The sequence below is a fragment of the Carassius gibelio genome, chromosome A7, assembly GCF_023724105.1.
Source record: "Carassius gibelio isolate Cgi1373 ecotype wild population from Czech Republic chromosome A7, carGib1.2-hapl.c, whole genome shotgun sequence".
NCBI lineage: Eukaryota > Metazoa > Chordata > Actinopteri > Cypriniformes > Cyprinidae > Carassius > Carassius gibelio.
Window position 1 is genome coordinate 10,867,744 of NC_068377.1, and position 16,257 is coordinate 10,884,000.

A 16,257-nucleotide genomic window follows, 5' to 3' on the forward strand; every position below is an offset into this window, starting at 1 on the left:
GAAAGTCAGAGACTGGGTTAATCACAAATAGTTCAAGTGTTTTTGAAATGAAAGGAAGAAGGGTACCGGTCTGTAGTTCTCTAAAAGGGCTGGGTTAAGAGTGAGTTTAAACAAAGTCTCAGCTGTATAAATGCTGAGGGAAGAAGCACCAGTAGGAAGGGATGTGTTAATAATGTGAGGAAGTGCTGGGAAAACTTCAGGAGAAATGGCTTTAAGGATATGAGATGGAATAGGATCAAGTGGACAAGTAGTAGTGTGATTAGAAACGATAAGTTTGGAAACTTCTGCCACAGATTTGAACAAGTCTATCATTGCTGGTAAGATGTGCGAACAGTTTGTGGTGTGGAGTATTGTGCACTGATGTTTGTAATTTTAGTAATGTGTCAAATGTTTATGCATGCATATGATAGAACCACTAGCTAATATATCCTCACCCATACCATACTTGGTATCTATGAATTTGTGTTTTCATGATCTAAATGAGAGTGTATTTTTGTTGATACCTATGCAACATATTAGTGTTCTAAGAATCTTTAATGGTTCTTTCGTCGGCACCTAATCCAGTTATATTTACAAAATACCATGTTCGAAGAAAGAGAGTCAAAAACGTTTAAGTTTATGTACGTTTAAGTAAATTATGTCACCATTGGCTCATTGACCCCCTGGAGGTGTGACATCCATATAACTTAAAAAGCCTCACATCAATGACTCTCTTCTTCTGTGCTCTTATCTTCCTGACTCTTAGATATCCAGTCTGACAGTGACTCGCGGAGCAGCCCCTGTGCCGGCTGGACATCAAAGTTGCAGCGATCCTCGTTGAAACTTTTAACCCAGGAGAAAACTTCCACCAAAATCCAGAGTAACATCTTTGGAGTTTGTCACTCTTCAAGACCCAAAGAAACTCTTCAAGACCCCAAAACCCTAACCTTCAAACCATCAAGACTTTAACTTGAGACTGCATCCAGATGCTCATTCATTGGCCAAGGCAATGCAAGTATCATACCTTTAACTAAACGAAACAGAATGTCTAAATTTACAATAAGCTTTAGACCCTGTTGCAAAACTGTCTTGATGGTTTCACTTAGGTGCTTAACTGACTCATTTTCCATAGCTAAATTCTCTAGTTTCTCTACTGACTTCATTCATCCACTTTAACTCTCATTTGTATGTATGTGTGTGTGTATGTTTGTTAGACTAGATATGTTAATAATACTTTTGTGCAAAAATTACATGAGTTTATGATTCTGTCACTGCTTGTGGATAACGTCCCTTTAACGATATGTTCTTGTTTCATGGACTAGTACTCTTAAGTTATTTTCTGTGGCTACAAAAATATAATTTCTTAAAGTTGATATGAAATTACACTTAAAGTTATCTGGATGAACAGATAAGTTGATGGTTATATTAATTCTGCTACAGTTACCACTGGCAGCTGATATGATTGTAATTAACTGCAATTATTTATATGCATTTTATATTTCACTTCAAAAAACACACAAAGTCAACATGACAGTAAAGTATAAAATATTAGTATTTATATGTTTCTTACACATGCCTATCGTTTCTTTTAAGATGACATTGATTAGTATGGGTTATAGTCATCTTCATTTTGTGTAGTTTTTTAAGCATCATCTTTGGATGTGGCGTACACTTGCATTATATGCAGTAATAATTATTATTTTAATTTTTTATTTTATCTTTAATTAAATGTTTATTACACACATTTATTAACCATTTCTTAACCTTATTGTAAAGTGTATCTATTTTACATTCAGTATTTTGAACATGCGTGATAATGAAATAAAATAAAAAGCCAGGTGTATAGTCCTGCACCAGCAACAGTCATGCACCAGCTGGAGCTCTAACTCCAAGTAATCACACCTTTGTATATCTTTGCTTTAAGGCACGAAAGTGTTGTGATGTGCATTGAAGACACACTCACATGCTACACTACATAGGAACTTTACTTATTATGAGTGCTTACCCATATTCTTGTAAATCGTAACACAGTTTTCATCATTGTTGGCAAAATTTGGTTCATTTTGATCCCATGCTGTATATACAACAGACGAACCATCCACCCAGCTAAAACAGACAGAAAAATCATATTATAAAACCAAAACAAATATTTTTAAATAAAACAGTGTTTTGCAAATGCAGGTAAAGGTATGTATTGTATAATAACTTATATTATTAATGATTATGTACACTGTCTTTCAAACTCACCTAAAAGATTTGTCCAACTCCACCATCATCCCAATGAGGTATTGATTCTCTGACTTTCTAGATATCTATAAAACAGTATCAGTAGCCTGACTGAAATAATTATGCAATAATGTTGCAAAACGTCATAGACATAATTTGAGGATTTTCCTTCTGTGTTAATAAAAATAAGTGGGCTTCCATTATTGTACATATTTCAACCAGTATTTGATTCCCTCCCCTGTTTCATTGAGAATAGCTATAAGGCTACTCTCGAACCCCCTATTTCAACTGTAATTTCAAGGAATCAACCTCGAATAGTGAGTATGTCCTAATACTCTGTCCACACTAAACAGCTGCTGTTTTTCAATCAGTCCCCAAGAGAATGAATTGGGCAGGTGACTGGGTATGGGTGTAGGGATGAATTACTCACCAAATATAATAATAATAATTATTTTCTTAAAATATCTAGATATTTCTCTCTCTCTCTCTCTCTCTCTCTCTCTCTCTCTCTCTCTATATATATATATATATATATATATATATATATATATATATATATATATATATATATATATATATATATATATATATATATATATATATATATATATGTTGTGTTCCACAGTAGAGTCTTACAGATTTTGGAATTACATTAGGGTGATTAAAGAATTCAGAGTTTTCCTGCTTGTGTGAACTATACATTTAAATTAATTTCATATGATTGGCATGAGCACTGGCTCAGTGCATGCTTCTTCAATTTTACTTCAATGTTTGAGCCTCATGAGCACAAACCTTGTTTTTCCCTGTATGAATCAGTATTTATGAGTGAATTAATGAAATCAATGGTCTACTGCATTCAAGTCAAAGTCACTTGCCACCACTTATTGCCATAACAATGTAACCTCCCTGAAGTTGCTTAAAATATTTAACGTCATTAATATTCAGGCTTACAGCTTGTCTAAAATGTGCAGACACGTGGAATGATACAAAAGTGAAATATCCCAGTGCAGATACTAGTCTAATGTCAGCACTCTTGAAAGGCTTCTTTCTAATTACATTTGAGGACCAGAACTGTTGTATAAAAAAAAAACAAATCAGGTAGAAAAAATAAACAACAGCATGCTTATGTTTTTTAATTAGAGGGGGAAAAAATACCTGCTTCCATAAAAATTTTCTCTCTGTTTGACCAGTAATGACAACAAGATCTGCGTGATTCTTCTTGCAGAATAAGCGAGCATTTTCCATAGGTAGGAGGTCGTCATTGATGAAATACTGACTACCGTTGTACTGGATCCAGCCATCAGATGTCTTGTTATATTCCACTGTAAGATAAAAAGAACATAATTTATAATTGTCTTCATCTAAAATTGCCTTATTTGTACTAGTCAGATAATTAAAGGCTGCAGAATGTTCTCAAATATATTCTGGGTTGTGACTGGTTAATAGTAATTTTATTGTATTTGTTGCTTTTTTTCTGTTTAAAATATCTAGTAAAGTATCTAGACATGTTAACCTTTAGGCAAGTGGAGTAGTGTTTGAGTTAGGACTGGTTACAGAATCAAATCAATACGGTTGTTTCTGAAATGAGTGGGGGTGTTCGTGATTAATCATGAACTTATCTTGAAATCAAGTATACAATAACACATTTATGCACATCAAAGCACACATAAAAAACAAAACAGATACTTACAGTAAGCATACTGTAAAACAGCAAAATGCTTGTTTACATTTTAGACAAGTCAAGTTGCCTAAAATTTATCACAGACATTAAGTTGTCACAGATTTACAGAAAATTACCATAGTTTGGCAGAATTAAATATTTTTTTATAAGATTAATACTTAATCCCAACATTTTATTATATAAGATTTAAGTTACATCACAAATGTAATTCTCTAAAATAATAATTTATAATCATGTTTCTCTCACTAAATGTCCCACAAGGATAGTAATAGTATAGTGTTAAGGAGAATTAACCAATCAGAGACCACTTTATTAGTGACTTTGGGAAAGGACAATAAATGACAAAAGGATAGCATATTCTTTTTCCTGCCATTTTGTCTGTTTCAGACAATTTGCCTATTAGACTCTGCATCAATCATCACCATCTTGAAACTTTAAGATTTCAATCTTTCGCTGGAAAGTTTATTTGATCATAGTGATATTCGACTCAACCACTTGCATTTTCAGTTTTATGCACTTATTTATTTTTCCATTCATGATATTTTCCATTCATGATATCAATGTAGTCGTTTGTGGTAGTGCAGGTTGATATGGCCCCCAAAAAATCATAAATGCAATATACAGTATTTTGTCCAATTAACATAAAAAATGTTCATATTAAATGCAATGAAAACAAATATAGTGAAAGTACACTATGCTATCGATTACGTGCAGTAAAGTGGCTAAAATCATATTATAAATTCTAACATTGTAGGATTACAATCTAAATACAAAAATAATGAAGTTCAATTCACTAAACTAAAATGAAAGTAAATAAACATAAGAGCGCAAATTATTATTATTACGCATTTCATATCCATTACCCTTTGATTATCTGCTATCATAAAATATACTCACTGGTAGTTGCTTTCGTTAATGAAAATTATGACTAATAAATATCATCATCAACGAACCTTTATCACGTGAAGAAAACGAGGCGAGATTCAATGTTAATGCTGATTATGTTATGATGACAAGAATTAAATGTATAATGCAATATTGTTGACAAATAAAAACTTGCAATGCGACACAAGAGGTGTGTTCAGGCGCATTGCTGGCACATTGATATTTGAAGGAGCTGAAAATAGACTGCGCCATAGACAAACTCAAACCTGGTCTAAAGTCTGAAGTCAATGAGGCAATATTTTTTTGGTATTTAAAGAGCGCGTTGGTAGAAAATGCACCCTTGGGCAGGTCCACATTGTGCATTGACTTTGCTTATTACACACAGGGATGCACACAAACATGTCAAATATTAAAAACAAAAGGATTCCAGTGTAAAACATGTGTAGGCTACCTAAATATAAAAATATAATGATGGATAGTCATTGGGTGTATTAGAATTAGGCTACCTGATTGTTTTATTGAACGTTAAGCCCATTACTCATTAAGATAATATGGAAAACCTATTCCAAAAAGGGCCCTGGCGCACGGACCGTTTTTCTGTCATTAAAATAGCAAAAGTGGATTTGGACATGCTCTGAGTGCATTCGCGCCATGCACTTTACACTTTTGTTTCCTGTGTCTCACTCACTGATCTATATTATAGAGCAGTGGTCTCACTTCAGGGACTGCATGAGGTCGCATGGCGCAGATGCAGGCAACGTTACTTTCTCAAGCTCCACTCGTGGCATTATTTAGAAGACAACAACAAACATATTTAAGCCTGACACAGAGAAAGGGACCTATGTGTGTACTTCTAACATGTTTGGTTGGACAAAATAAATGTTTGGCTAAAATAACATTTTGGTTTTGTCTATACTTCTAGGTACTTATACAATATTGACGGGGTTAAATAGAATTGCATCACTAAAAAGAGACTAAAACGATGATTAAACATCATCAGTTTTAGTCGACTAAAACTAGATGAAAACAGTCATGGATAATTCTGACTAAAATGAGACTAAAATAAATATTGAGTTGACTGAAATTTGACGACTAAAAAAAGTATGAACATGACTGAAACTACGTAATAAAAAGTAAAACAACAGCTTCACATAAAGGCTAGACTACAACTAAAATTAAAACAGGCCAACAAAAACAACACTACTTGTAGGTTGAAAATTTGACATGACACAATTATTGCGCTCTTATTCTATTGTGAATTCTATAATTCTATTGTCTGTTTGGCGAATTGGCGTGCAGTAGCGCTCGTACACTAAAGTCTGTAAAAGTCCATGACTTTCTAACATTTACAGATGGAGAAATACCTGTGAAATGTAGGTTATGCACTGAGGAAAACAGCATCTCAAATGCATTAAACAGCACAAGTATCCTATCTGTCATCAGTAGACAAATTTGTCAGAGACTCTGATGGGACAAGCTGCTTTAAACTATATGCTAACTATATCACCAGTTATTTTAAAGCCCTTAAAATAAAGCATGCCTAATTCAAACTACTGTGCAGTGCAGACCTTTAGAGGGACATGTGCTGAAAGTACACGGAACAAGGTTTTAAATATGGCTGTGCTCAAAATATATTAATACAGCAATATACTTTGACCAATTCCTGTCTTTCACACGGGTCCAGTTTTTCACAAGTTCATCAAACAACTGTGTTAAGAATCTTATTTGCACCTCTCTGTTTTTTAAAGTGATAAAATATAACTTAATTCACACAATATTTCTGATATTATCGATCAATCAGAATAATTTTGATCGTTCACTTTTATTTTATATCCGTGAGTCCAGTACACCTGCAAAGTGTTAGCACTCGTTAGCTTGTCATTAGTGTTTTCATTCGAACCTATTGCTGTTTTCTTTTCTCCTCTCCTATCTCTCACTCCAGTGTTTCAAGTTCATCAAACAACCGCAGTAAGAAAATTTCATCAAGCACGGTGAGTAATGGCTTCTCCTGCTATTGTTATTTGCACCTCATGTACAGTTTATCTATCTCTGTCGCAGATGAGGGATTCACATGTGATAAATGCAGGGAAATAGTTAGGCTGACAGAGCAGATTTCAGAATTAGAGACACGCATCCAAACTTTAATCGAGGACAGTAAGAATGTTAGGGCTCTAGATACGGCTTTGGATTCGTCTAGCTCAGGGATTCCTGTACATTGTTCGGTTCTGGCAACAGAGCCCCTGCAGCAGGGCAACTGGGTGACAGTGAGGCAGCGTAGTCATGGGTCAAAACACTGCTCTTCTGTTTCGATCAAAACATTAAACTGGTTCACCCCACTCAGTCATGCACCCACTGAGAAACCTGATGAAAGTGCTCTAGTTATTGGTGATTCTATTGTACAGAATGTGAATATAGAGACACCAGCCACCATAGTCAAATGTTTACCGGGAGCCAGAGCGCCTGACATCTTGGCAAATTTACAAGTTCTGGCTAATGCTAAACTAAAATACAGTAAGATTGTTAGTCATGCCGGCGCTAATGATGTTCGACTTCGCCAGTAGGAGATCACTAAAAATAACATTAAAGAGGTGTGTGAACTTGCTAGCACGATGTCAGACACTGTAATATGCTCAGGTCCCCTCCCTGCTTACCGTGGTGACGAGATGCATAGCAGATTGTCATCACTCAATGGCTGGATGTCTAAGTGGTGCCCACAGACTAACATAGGTTTCATAGACAATTGGATGAGCTTTTGGGGCAGACCTGACCTGTTGAAAAGAGATAGTCTTCATCCCTCCTGGGGTGGCGCCGCTCTTCTCTCTAGAAATATGGCACATATTAGAGTCTTAGAGTTTGTACTTGACTAACTGGGGCCCAGGTCAGGAAGCAGACAAACTGGCTAAACCGACCGTCTGCTAGTCGACTCATGTCACAGAAGTCAGTTAGTTCTCAGCACAAAGAGACTCTTTCACCTAGATATCACACTATAGAGACAGTGTCTGTTCCCCAGACTAGAAAATACAAAAAATGTCCAAACTAATTTGAGTAACAATTTAATTGAAGTTCAACAAATATAAAACAGATGCAATACGGATAAACAAATGATAAAGCTTGGCTTATTAAATATCCGGTCCCTTTCTATGAAAGCACTTTTTGTAAATAATATGATCACTGATCATAATCTAGATGTGCTCTGTTTGACAGAAACCTGGCTAAAACCTGATGATTACATTATTTTAACTGAGTCCACCCCCCAATATTACTGTTATAATCATGAGTCACGTCCAAAAGCCAAAGAAGAAGGTGTTGCTTCAATTTATAAAAATGTTTTCAGGATTTCCCAGAAGGCAGGCTTGAAGTATAACTCATTTGAAGTAATGGTGCTGCATAAGACATTATCCAGAGAAACAAATGTTAATAATACATCCCCTGTGATGTTTGTACTGGCTACTGTATACAGGCCACCAGGGTACCATACAGACTTTATTAAAGAGATTCCTGATTTTACATCCTAGTTTTAATAGTTTTAATAGTTGGTGATTTTAACATCCATGTTGATAAGGAAAAAGATGCATTGGATCAGTATTTATAGACATTCTGAACTCTATTGGGGTTAGACAACACGTCTCAGGACCTACTCATTGTCGAAATCATACTCTAGATTTAATACTGTCACATGGAATTTATGTCGATTGTGTTGAAATTATGCAGCCAAGTGATGATTTCTCAGATCATTATTTAGTTTTGTGCAAACATCATATAGCTAAAACTGTAAATTCTAATTCTTGTTACAAGTATGGTAGAACCATCACTTCTGCCACAAAAGACTGCTTTGTAAGTAATCTTCCTGATGTAGGCGAATTCCTTAGCATACCCAAAACCTCAGAAAAACTTGATGATGTAACATAAACTATGGACTCTCTCTTTTCTAGCATTTTAAAAACAGTTGCTCCTTTACGCTTGAGGAAGGATAAAGAAAACAGTCTGACACCATGGTATAATGAGCACACTCGCACCGTAAAGAGAGCAGCCCGAAAAATGAAGCGCAGTTAGAGGAAAACAAAACTAGAGGTATTTCGTATTGCTTGGCGGGAAAGCAACCTATCCTACAGAAAAACATTAAAAACTGCTAGATCTGATTACTTATCATCTCTTTTAGAAGAAAACAAACATAACCCCAGGTATCCATTCTATACAGTGGCAAATTTAAAGAAAAATAAAGCATCAACAACGGTTGTCATTTCCCAACATCTTGAAATTTCGAACGCAGCGAACCTTAATATATATATATATATATATATATATATATATATATATATATATATATATATATCCGGGATAAATATTTTTTTAAACATTTCTTCAAACTACGCAGAACAATAATAAAAAAAAATTATTTCGACTTTTCGACCGGGACGATTCCTCACGCCGCACGCGCATTTTAATTGCTAGAGGATATTTTCAACACCGCGGCAGCTGGTAAGTGGTGTTTCATTCTCAGCGAAGTGATTTTGATGTTTATTTACTTATTATTTTACAAGAACAATGTGATGTGAGAACATGCAGATATGTTGTTTATATTGCTGTGTGTAGCCTTGTGGCGGGGGAGGCGTGGTTTAGCGAGGTCTGCAACGGGAGAGAGGGTGAAGAGATCAGCGATGGTAAGAGGGTTAAGTGAGAGACAAGTGACACCTGCTTCTCATTTCAGTGATGGGCGTGGGGAAGCAGTATTTAAGCCGGCCACTTTCCAGAAACGGGAGAGAGATCTGAGGGCTTGTGGGAGGACGCAGCAGACGGAACGCGAGAAGCCAAAGTGAAAGTGGATTATTTATTGACGCGCATGTGGCGCAAGTTTGTTTTTTTGTATTCTTTGTTTACGGACAATAAAGTTCCCACAAGCCTCAGTAAGCCGACCCTGGTCTCCTTCCTTCTCTGTCATACGAACATTGTTACAAGCCTGTAGTACAGAAGTAACACTAGCGTGCTGTTTGAGGGAGAAAAGTTTCACAGGCATCGAAGGGTCTGGTCTTTTTTATGTTATTTGACTAAACTATTATTATATTACAGTGCATATTTATTTTTTAACACATAGAGTGCCTTAAAAATAATTATCACAACACTGGTAAGGCTTATTCAGATTTTCTCATTCTCTGAATTATCATTATAAAAATAAAAACAATTCAGAAATGAATTAAAGTATAATTATATTTTAAATGTGACGCAAATATTTTTCTACAATAGCAACAGTGTTTACAACAGCAAGAACACTTTAGCCTGTAATCTCAATAATATCTTTCTGGAAATAAATGTAAAAATATCAATGTCAATAAAAAATGCATAATATGCCTGACATCAAAGTGCAGTGTGAAGGATATGAATAACAAATGTAGTCTGTCATTTGTTTACATTGCAAAGGTGTTCAATTTTAGACAACAACAACTACAACAGTAATAATAATATTAATCACTATATTCCAGTGTATAAGTTTTTTTATTTTTTGTATCAATATTTAAGGTGGACTTATTGATTAGGTGCAAGATTATTAGTGATTGTTAAAATAATAGATTAATGCTGAAATAGTAAATTTAGCCTTGTTCCTAGATGGACAGAGAGTGGAAAGTAATAGATCAAATGAGGAGATGGAGATAGAGGAAGAAAAAGAGGGACATATAGAGGCAGAAGTGACAGAAAGAGAGCAGGGAACAGCAAGCCAGGAGACAGAGGCTGGTGAGAAAGAGGCACAAGTGTTTTCTATAGATTTTACTATAACCGCTGTTGTTAATTATTCTGAAGTTACATTACATTAATTATTCGCAACACTGCGATCTGAATAACTATGCATACTGCTGCAAAAAAATACAACCAAACAACCAAATAATATTTTTTTTTTCACTCTGAGAGTTCTATAAACCCTGTTTAGCTGAAAAGCAAAGTAATAAAATTACTTTCACCTAAAAAGTTCACTACCATCCAAGCGTTATCTTATCACTGAAATTTCATGCAACTGAATGTACTTTATGCCGCCGCTGCTTTATTAGCAACAATGATAACTGAATTGCCATGCAGACAGTTGCTTATATTTCTAACATTGCATCTGAATTCACTAAACTAGCAATCTGAATAACTATGCAATGCATAATGCAGCTATTTTAATTTGAAAGTCACTGAAATTTCATGCAAGTTGCAACCATATACTTCCTGCTTCCGCTGCTAAAAACTACTAAATTTAATTAATTTGCTTTGCATATTGCAATTAACAATTAGCTAATAACATGATCTGAATTATATGGTACTGCTGCTACACTCCATAAAAGTACTATAATTGCTGTAAACCCAAGTGAATACACAAATAGTAAATTCCAGTTTAAGAGTGACCTACTATTACCTACATTGTAAATGGGCTACTGATTGGAAATTATTTATTATGAGAAGTATCTTCATATTTTAATCTATTCATGATTAATTATCTTTAATCACTAAACATGACTTTCATAATAAACTCTTTACTATCGCTGAACCAAGGTAACGAGTGAAATAGAGATGTGGCCCCTTTAAGAAATGAACACTCCCTCTTCTGACTATGTGCTTTGCAATGTGGCACAAATACATGTATAAGTAGTATTCAGGGTTCCCTGTCTGTCGGTCACTGCGAGTTATGTAGAGCAACATATGGGGTCTCACTTGGGAGGCCAATCATCTCTGAGTTTAAGAGAAAACGCCAATGAAAATTGGCTAGTGGATTTAACATACCTGAGCCACTCCTCATGCCCACGGGTATAAATAGGTGGCAGGTCCATCCACACACTAGATTTTTGCTTCGGAGCCGAGAAGTTGATGCAACTTGTTACTACAAACGAGCGTTGTCTGCAGTGTCTGGGCGTCCAACACGCTGAGGCTGTGCTCGTGGATGATACATGTGTCTATTGTGGGCTTATGAACATGGCATCGCTGCGATCACGTCTCTCACTCCTCAAGGGGAGTGCAGCAGACCCCTCTGTCACCGCCCATCCCGGTCTCTCTGGCTCAAGCAAGGGGGCTGCTGGCTGGCACTCTGGGAGATCTGAGGATTACAGTGAGAGCTTCTCTGCCGGGCCATGCCCCATGGACCTCTCACTCCTCCCACAGCGGATGTCCCGTGCAGCTGCCAATTGATTCTGCTGGGCCGTCTCACAGCGGCCCCAGTGTGTCTTTCGGTGCGCCGCTCGAGGATCAGATGTCGATTGCTGCATCGGGGGATGGTTTATTAGCCTCTGAGGATGAGGATTCAGCGGGGCTGCCCCCCTCGGGTGTTGTCGCTGCTACCGAATCTGACTTGGAGTTGTTGGCCATGCTTGCCCGGGCAGCCGTGAGTATCAGGCTGGAGATGACTACAACGCCCAGTTCAGAGTCCTTGCGGCTGGACAATTGTATTTTCTCCGCAGAGCGCTGCTCACAACCTCATTCTGCCCCGGTTCCTTTCTTCCCGGAGTTGCATGAAGAGGTGACGAATCGTCTGCGTCTCCCATCCAAAGCCTGTAAGCTGTCGGCCGCTCTGGCACACTGGTGGTCCAGGAGCGCCATCTCAGGCTGAATCTGGCCGAAATGAGAGACGTCGACAAAGCCCTCTTTCTCGATGCTCCCATCTCCCAGGCAGGCCTGTTCGGCGACAATGTCTAGGGACTTAGCCCAGCAGTTTATCGGTGGTGCACAAGCAGACTGAGGCCATTCAGCACATCTTCCCCCGACATGATCCTCCGGTTGCCACCATTCTGTCGTGGGCAGTGCCTCAGCCTGCTCGTCGCCGTGGGCGCCCCACTTTGTCCTCCACGCCAGCTCCGCCACGTGCTGAGAGTTCTTCGAGGCCAGCGTGTCGAGCCCCGTGCAGGAGAGCAGGACCCCCCCCGTGTCACTTCCGGCTGCGAAGTCCTTGAGGAAGATGACTAAGCGGCCCTGACATGGGCAACTCGGAGATGTGGGAGACTGCTCTTTAGGAGCTGGCAGAGGCAGCACCACACGGAGGAGGGCCGGGTGGAGAATCTTCAGTTTATGTTTGTTTCTGTTCCGCCGCTGGCCCAACGGCTGGCGGCACCCACTTTCTCAAAAAAAGCCTGCTCGCACAAACACTGTGCAAGGTCAGGGAGGACAAAGAACAGGTCCTGTTGATTGCACCTTACTGGCCCACTCGGACCTGGTATTCGGAACTCATGCTCCTCGTGACAGCCCCTCCCTTGGTTAACTTCAAATTCAAGAATGTTTCAAGGACTTTCCAGGTCCATTACCCTCAAATTCAAGGACTTAATGTGGGGACACATTTCAAGTGAGAGCAAGGTTACATCATGCTACCTTAAAGGGTCATATGGCATTGCTAAAAAGAACATTATTTGTGTAGTTGTTGTAATGAAATGTGTTTATGCACTTAACCCTCTGGGGACGGATTGGGCGGTACCGCCCAAAATGGCATACTTTTACAAATGTGTAGTTATCTCAAAAACTATTAATGCTAGAGAGATGCGGTTTTTTTTGCCGTCTTCCTCAGATTCCGCTGAAAACAGTTTGTATATTAAACACTTCCCTTATTGCGCAATACCACTGCGTAAACAGGCCAATGAAAACGATAGTGCTAGGCAGATTCAACAAGCAACAGCCAATGGAAAAATTGCCGCTGGGAGGAGTCTTTTTCTAACCCAATCAGAGGAAGGTTATGTCTTCTAGCGATTCAGAGGACTCTGTAGCTCTGCTGTAGCCTTGTAAAAGCTGGCTGGACGAAAGTAAAAGACATGTAATCAATAAGCGTTCAGAGAATCAGCATCAGGGTGGAGAAAGCAGAACCCGATCGGAGTATTAGCGAGCACAAAGAGCTAAATTCGAGCGATCGGAGAATCAGCATCACGTGGAGAAAGCAGAAAGCAATCGGAGTGTTAGCGAGCACAAAGAGATAAATTCGAGAGAGATACAGCATTATTACAGAATTGTTTTATCAAAATGGCAAGCAGTAAAAGATTTACGGCAGAACAAACTCTGGAACAATTACTGGAAAGGCCTGGAGAGGCCTTGCTTTGCTCACTGGCATGCCTAGGACTGTTTTTTAAAAAAGTTAATTATTGAATTGTTCTTTACACATTTGATTAAACAATAACACATTTCTGTCAAGCAAAGAGTTTGAAAAAATATATTTTCTTTGTTCAAAAACTGTTCTATATTGTGTGTTTTTCAGTAATAAATGACAAAAATCTAATTTTCGTTTTTGAAATTCTCTAGTTTATTGTAAAATTTTTCACTCATACTTCCTTTATATAAACATATTGCATGCATGCTTATGGTTGCTTAGGGTCTTCTGAATCCATAGATACCAAACACAGGGTGTTTCATCTCCTTTACATATGATTTATAAGCCCAAATATAAAAATAGAGAAAACAGGCCAAAAAGGGCTTAGTCCCAAAAATAAATAAAAAACGCCTAGGACTGTTTGTAAATAAAGTTAATTATTTAATTGTTCTTTACACATTTGATTGAACATTAACCCATTTCTGTCAAGCAAAGAGTTTGAAAAATATATTTTTGGGTCAAAAACTTTTAACTATTGTTGTGTGAGGTAGGATTTTCAGTAATAAATGACAAAAATCTAATTTTTGTCTTTGAAATTCTCTAGTTTATTGTACAATTTTTCACTCATACTTCCTTTATAGACATATTGCATGCATGCTTATGGTAGCTTAGGGTCTTCTGAATCCATTGATACCAAATACATGGTGGTCCATCCTCATTACATATGGTTTATAAGCCGAAATGTAAAAATAGAGAAAACGGACCAAAAAGGGCTTAGTCCCCTAAGGGTTAATGGTTAAACAACAAAAAAAATTTTCCAAATAATGTACATTATTGTTGCTCGTCTATGCACCGCCTTTCTAAAAAGCATAGATTTTTTCAAAGCTCATCGGTCTGGAAAGCGAGGTGTGCTCTGATTGACTAGCTATCCAGTTTGTTGTGACTGGCCGAGTACCTCAAGCGTGTGACGGAAAAGTTACACACCTTACTATACCATGATGCCAAGTCCCGACACGACGAGACAGAACCAAAATACCCCATAACAAACGAGGCATTTGTTGCATCCAGTGGGGGCATAATTACTGATTATAATGAGTTATTATTTTTTATTTATTACACATCGCTTATCACGCCACGTAAAAAAAAAAAAAAAAACAGGTTCCAGGTCTGCATTTGTGTTCAGAGAAATGACAAACAACAAGCGCTACTCGACACTGCTCAAAACTCACGTTTGAATCATCAGCCATTGTGTTTAGATGCCATTGTAGGCTACTTTACCAGGTTCAGGAAATAGCCCTCCATAAAATGAGCTGCACACATCTGAATATTTGGTTTAAACTGTTCTGGAACAGTGCTGTAAACGTAACCACTGATTTCTAGTTGCGACCTCTTTTGGAAGGCCAAACAAAGTAGTTTTTTCTTTCACAACGGAGCACACAGCATCACATGGCAGGCTTGAGAAAGACGTGGCGGGGCTACACTCTTCTTGGTTCACAGTGAAAGCCAATCCGGTGATCCATAGAGTGATTTTGATGCATTTCCTCAGCAATCAGCACAGAGCAGCTCCAGGCATGACAATATCATCCTCTTTTGAAAAACTAATGGAATGCACAGTCGATATAAAAAACTGGATGATGAGTAATTTCTTACTGCTAAATTCTGAAAAAACAGAGGTGTTAATTATAGGACCTAAAAACTCTGCTTGTAATAACCTAGAGCACTGTCTGACATGATGGTTGCTCTGTCAATTTTTCGTCATCAGTTAGGAACCTAGGTGTGCTATTTGATCGCAATCTTTCCTTAGAAAGCCACATTTTTAGCATTTGTAAAACTGCATTTTTCCATCTCAAAAATATATCTAAATTATGGCCTATGCTCTCAATGTCAAATGCAGAAATGTTAATCCATGCATTTATGACCTCAAGGTTAGATTACTGTAATGCTTTATTGGGTGGTTGTTCTGGATGCTTAGTAAACAAACTACAGCTAGTCCAAAATACAGCAGCAAGAGTTCTTACTAGAACCAGGAAGTATGACCATATTAGCCAGGTCCTGTCAACGCTGCACTGGCTCCCTATCAAACATCATATAGGTTTTAAAATATTGCTTATTACTTATAAAGCCCTGAATGGTTTAGCACCTCAGTATTTGAATGAGCTCCTTTTACATTATAATCCTCTACGTCCGGTACGTTCTCAAAACTCAGGCAATTTGATAATACCTAGAATATCAAAATCTACTGCGGGCGGCAGATCCTTTTCCTATTTGGCGCCTAAACTCTGGAATAACCTTCCTAACATTGTTCGGGAGGCAGACACACTCTTGCAGTTTAAATCTAGATTAAAGACCCATCTCTTTAACCTGGCTTACACATAACATACTAATATGCTTTTAATATCCAAATCCGTTAAAGGATTTTTAGGCTGCATTAATTAGGTGAACCGGAACCGGAAACACTTCC

The 16,257-nt window shown here is 37.6% G+C and overlaps 1 protein-coding gene across 2 annotated transcripts in view; it reads right to left on the minus strand.

Moving 5' to 3' along the window:
- Positions 1–16,257, minus strand: part of mrc1a (mannose receptor, C type 1a) — a 179,961-nt gene that overhangs the window by 80,834 nt on the left and 82,870 nt on the right. For both annotated transcript variants that reach the window (XM_052603131.1, XM_052603130.1), the window contains exons 17-19: positions 3,361–3,527; positions 2,227–2,291; positions 1,985–2,085 (exon numbers count right to left, since the gene is read on the minus strand). In XM_052603131.1, coding sequence (XP_052459091.1) covers positions 1,985–2,085; positions 2,227–2,291; positions 3,361–3,527 — 333 coding nt within the window. The remainder of the gene's footprint in view (positions 1–1,984; positions 2,086–2,226; positions 2,292–3,360; positions 3,528–16,257) is intronic.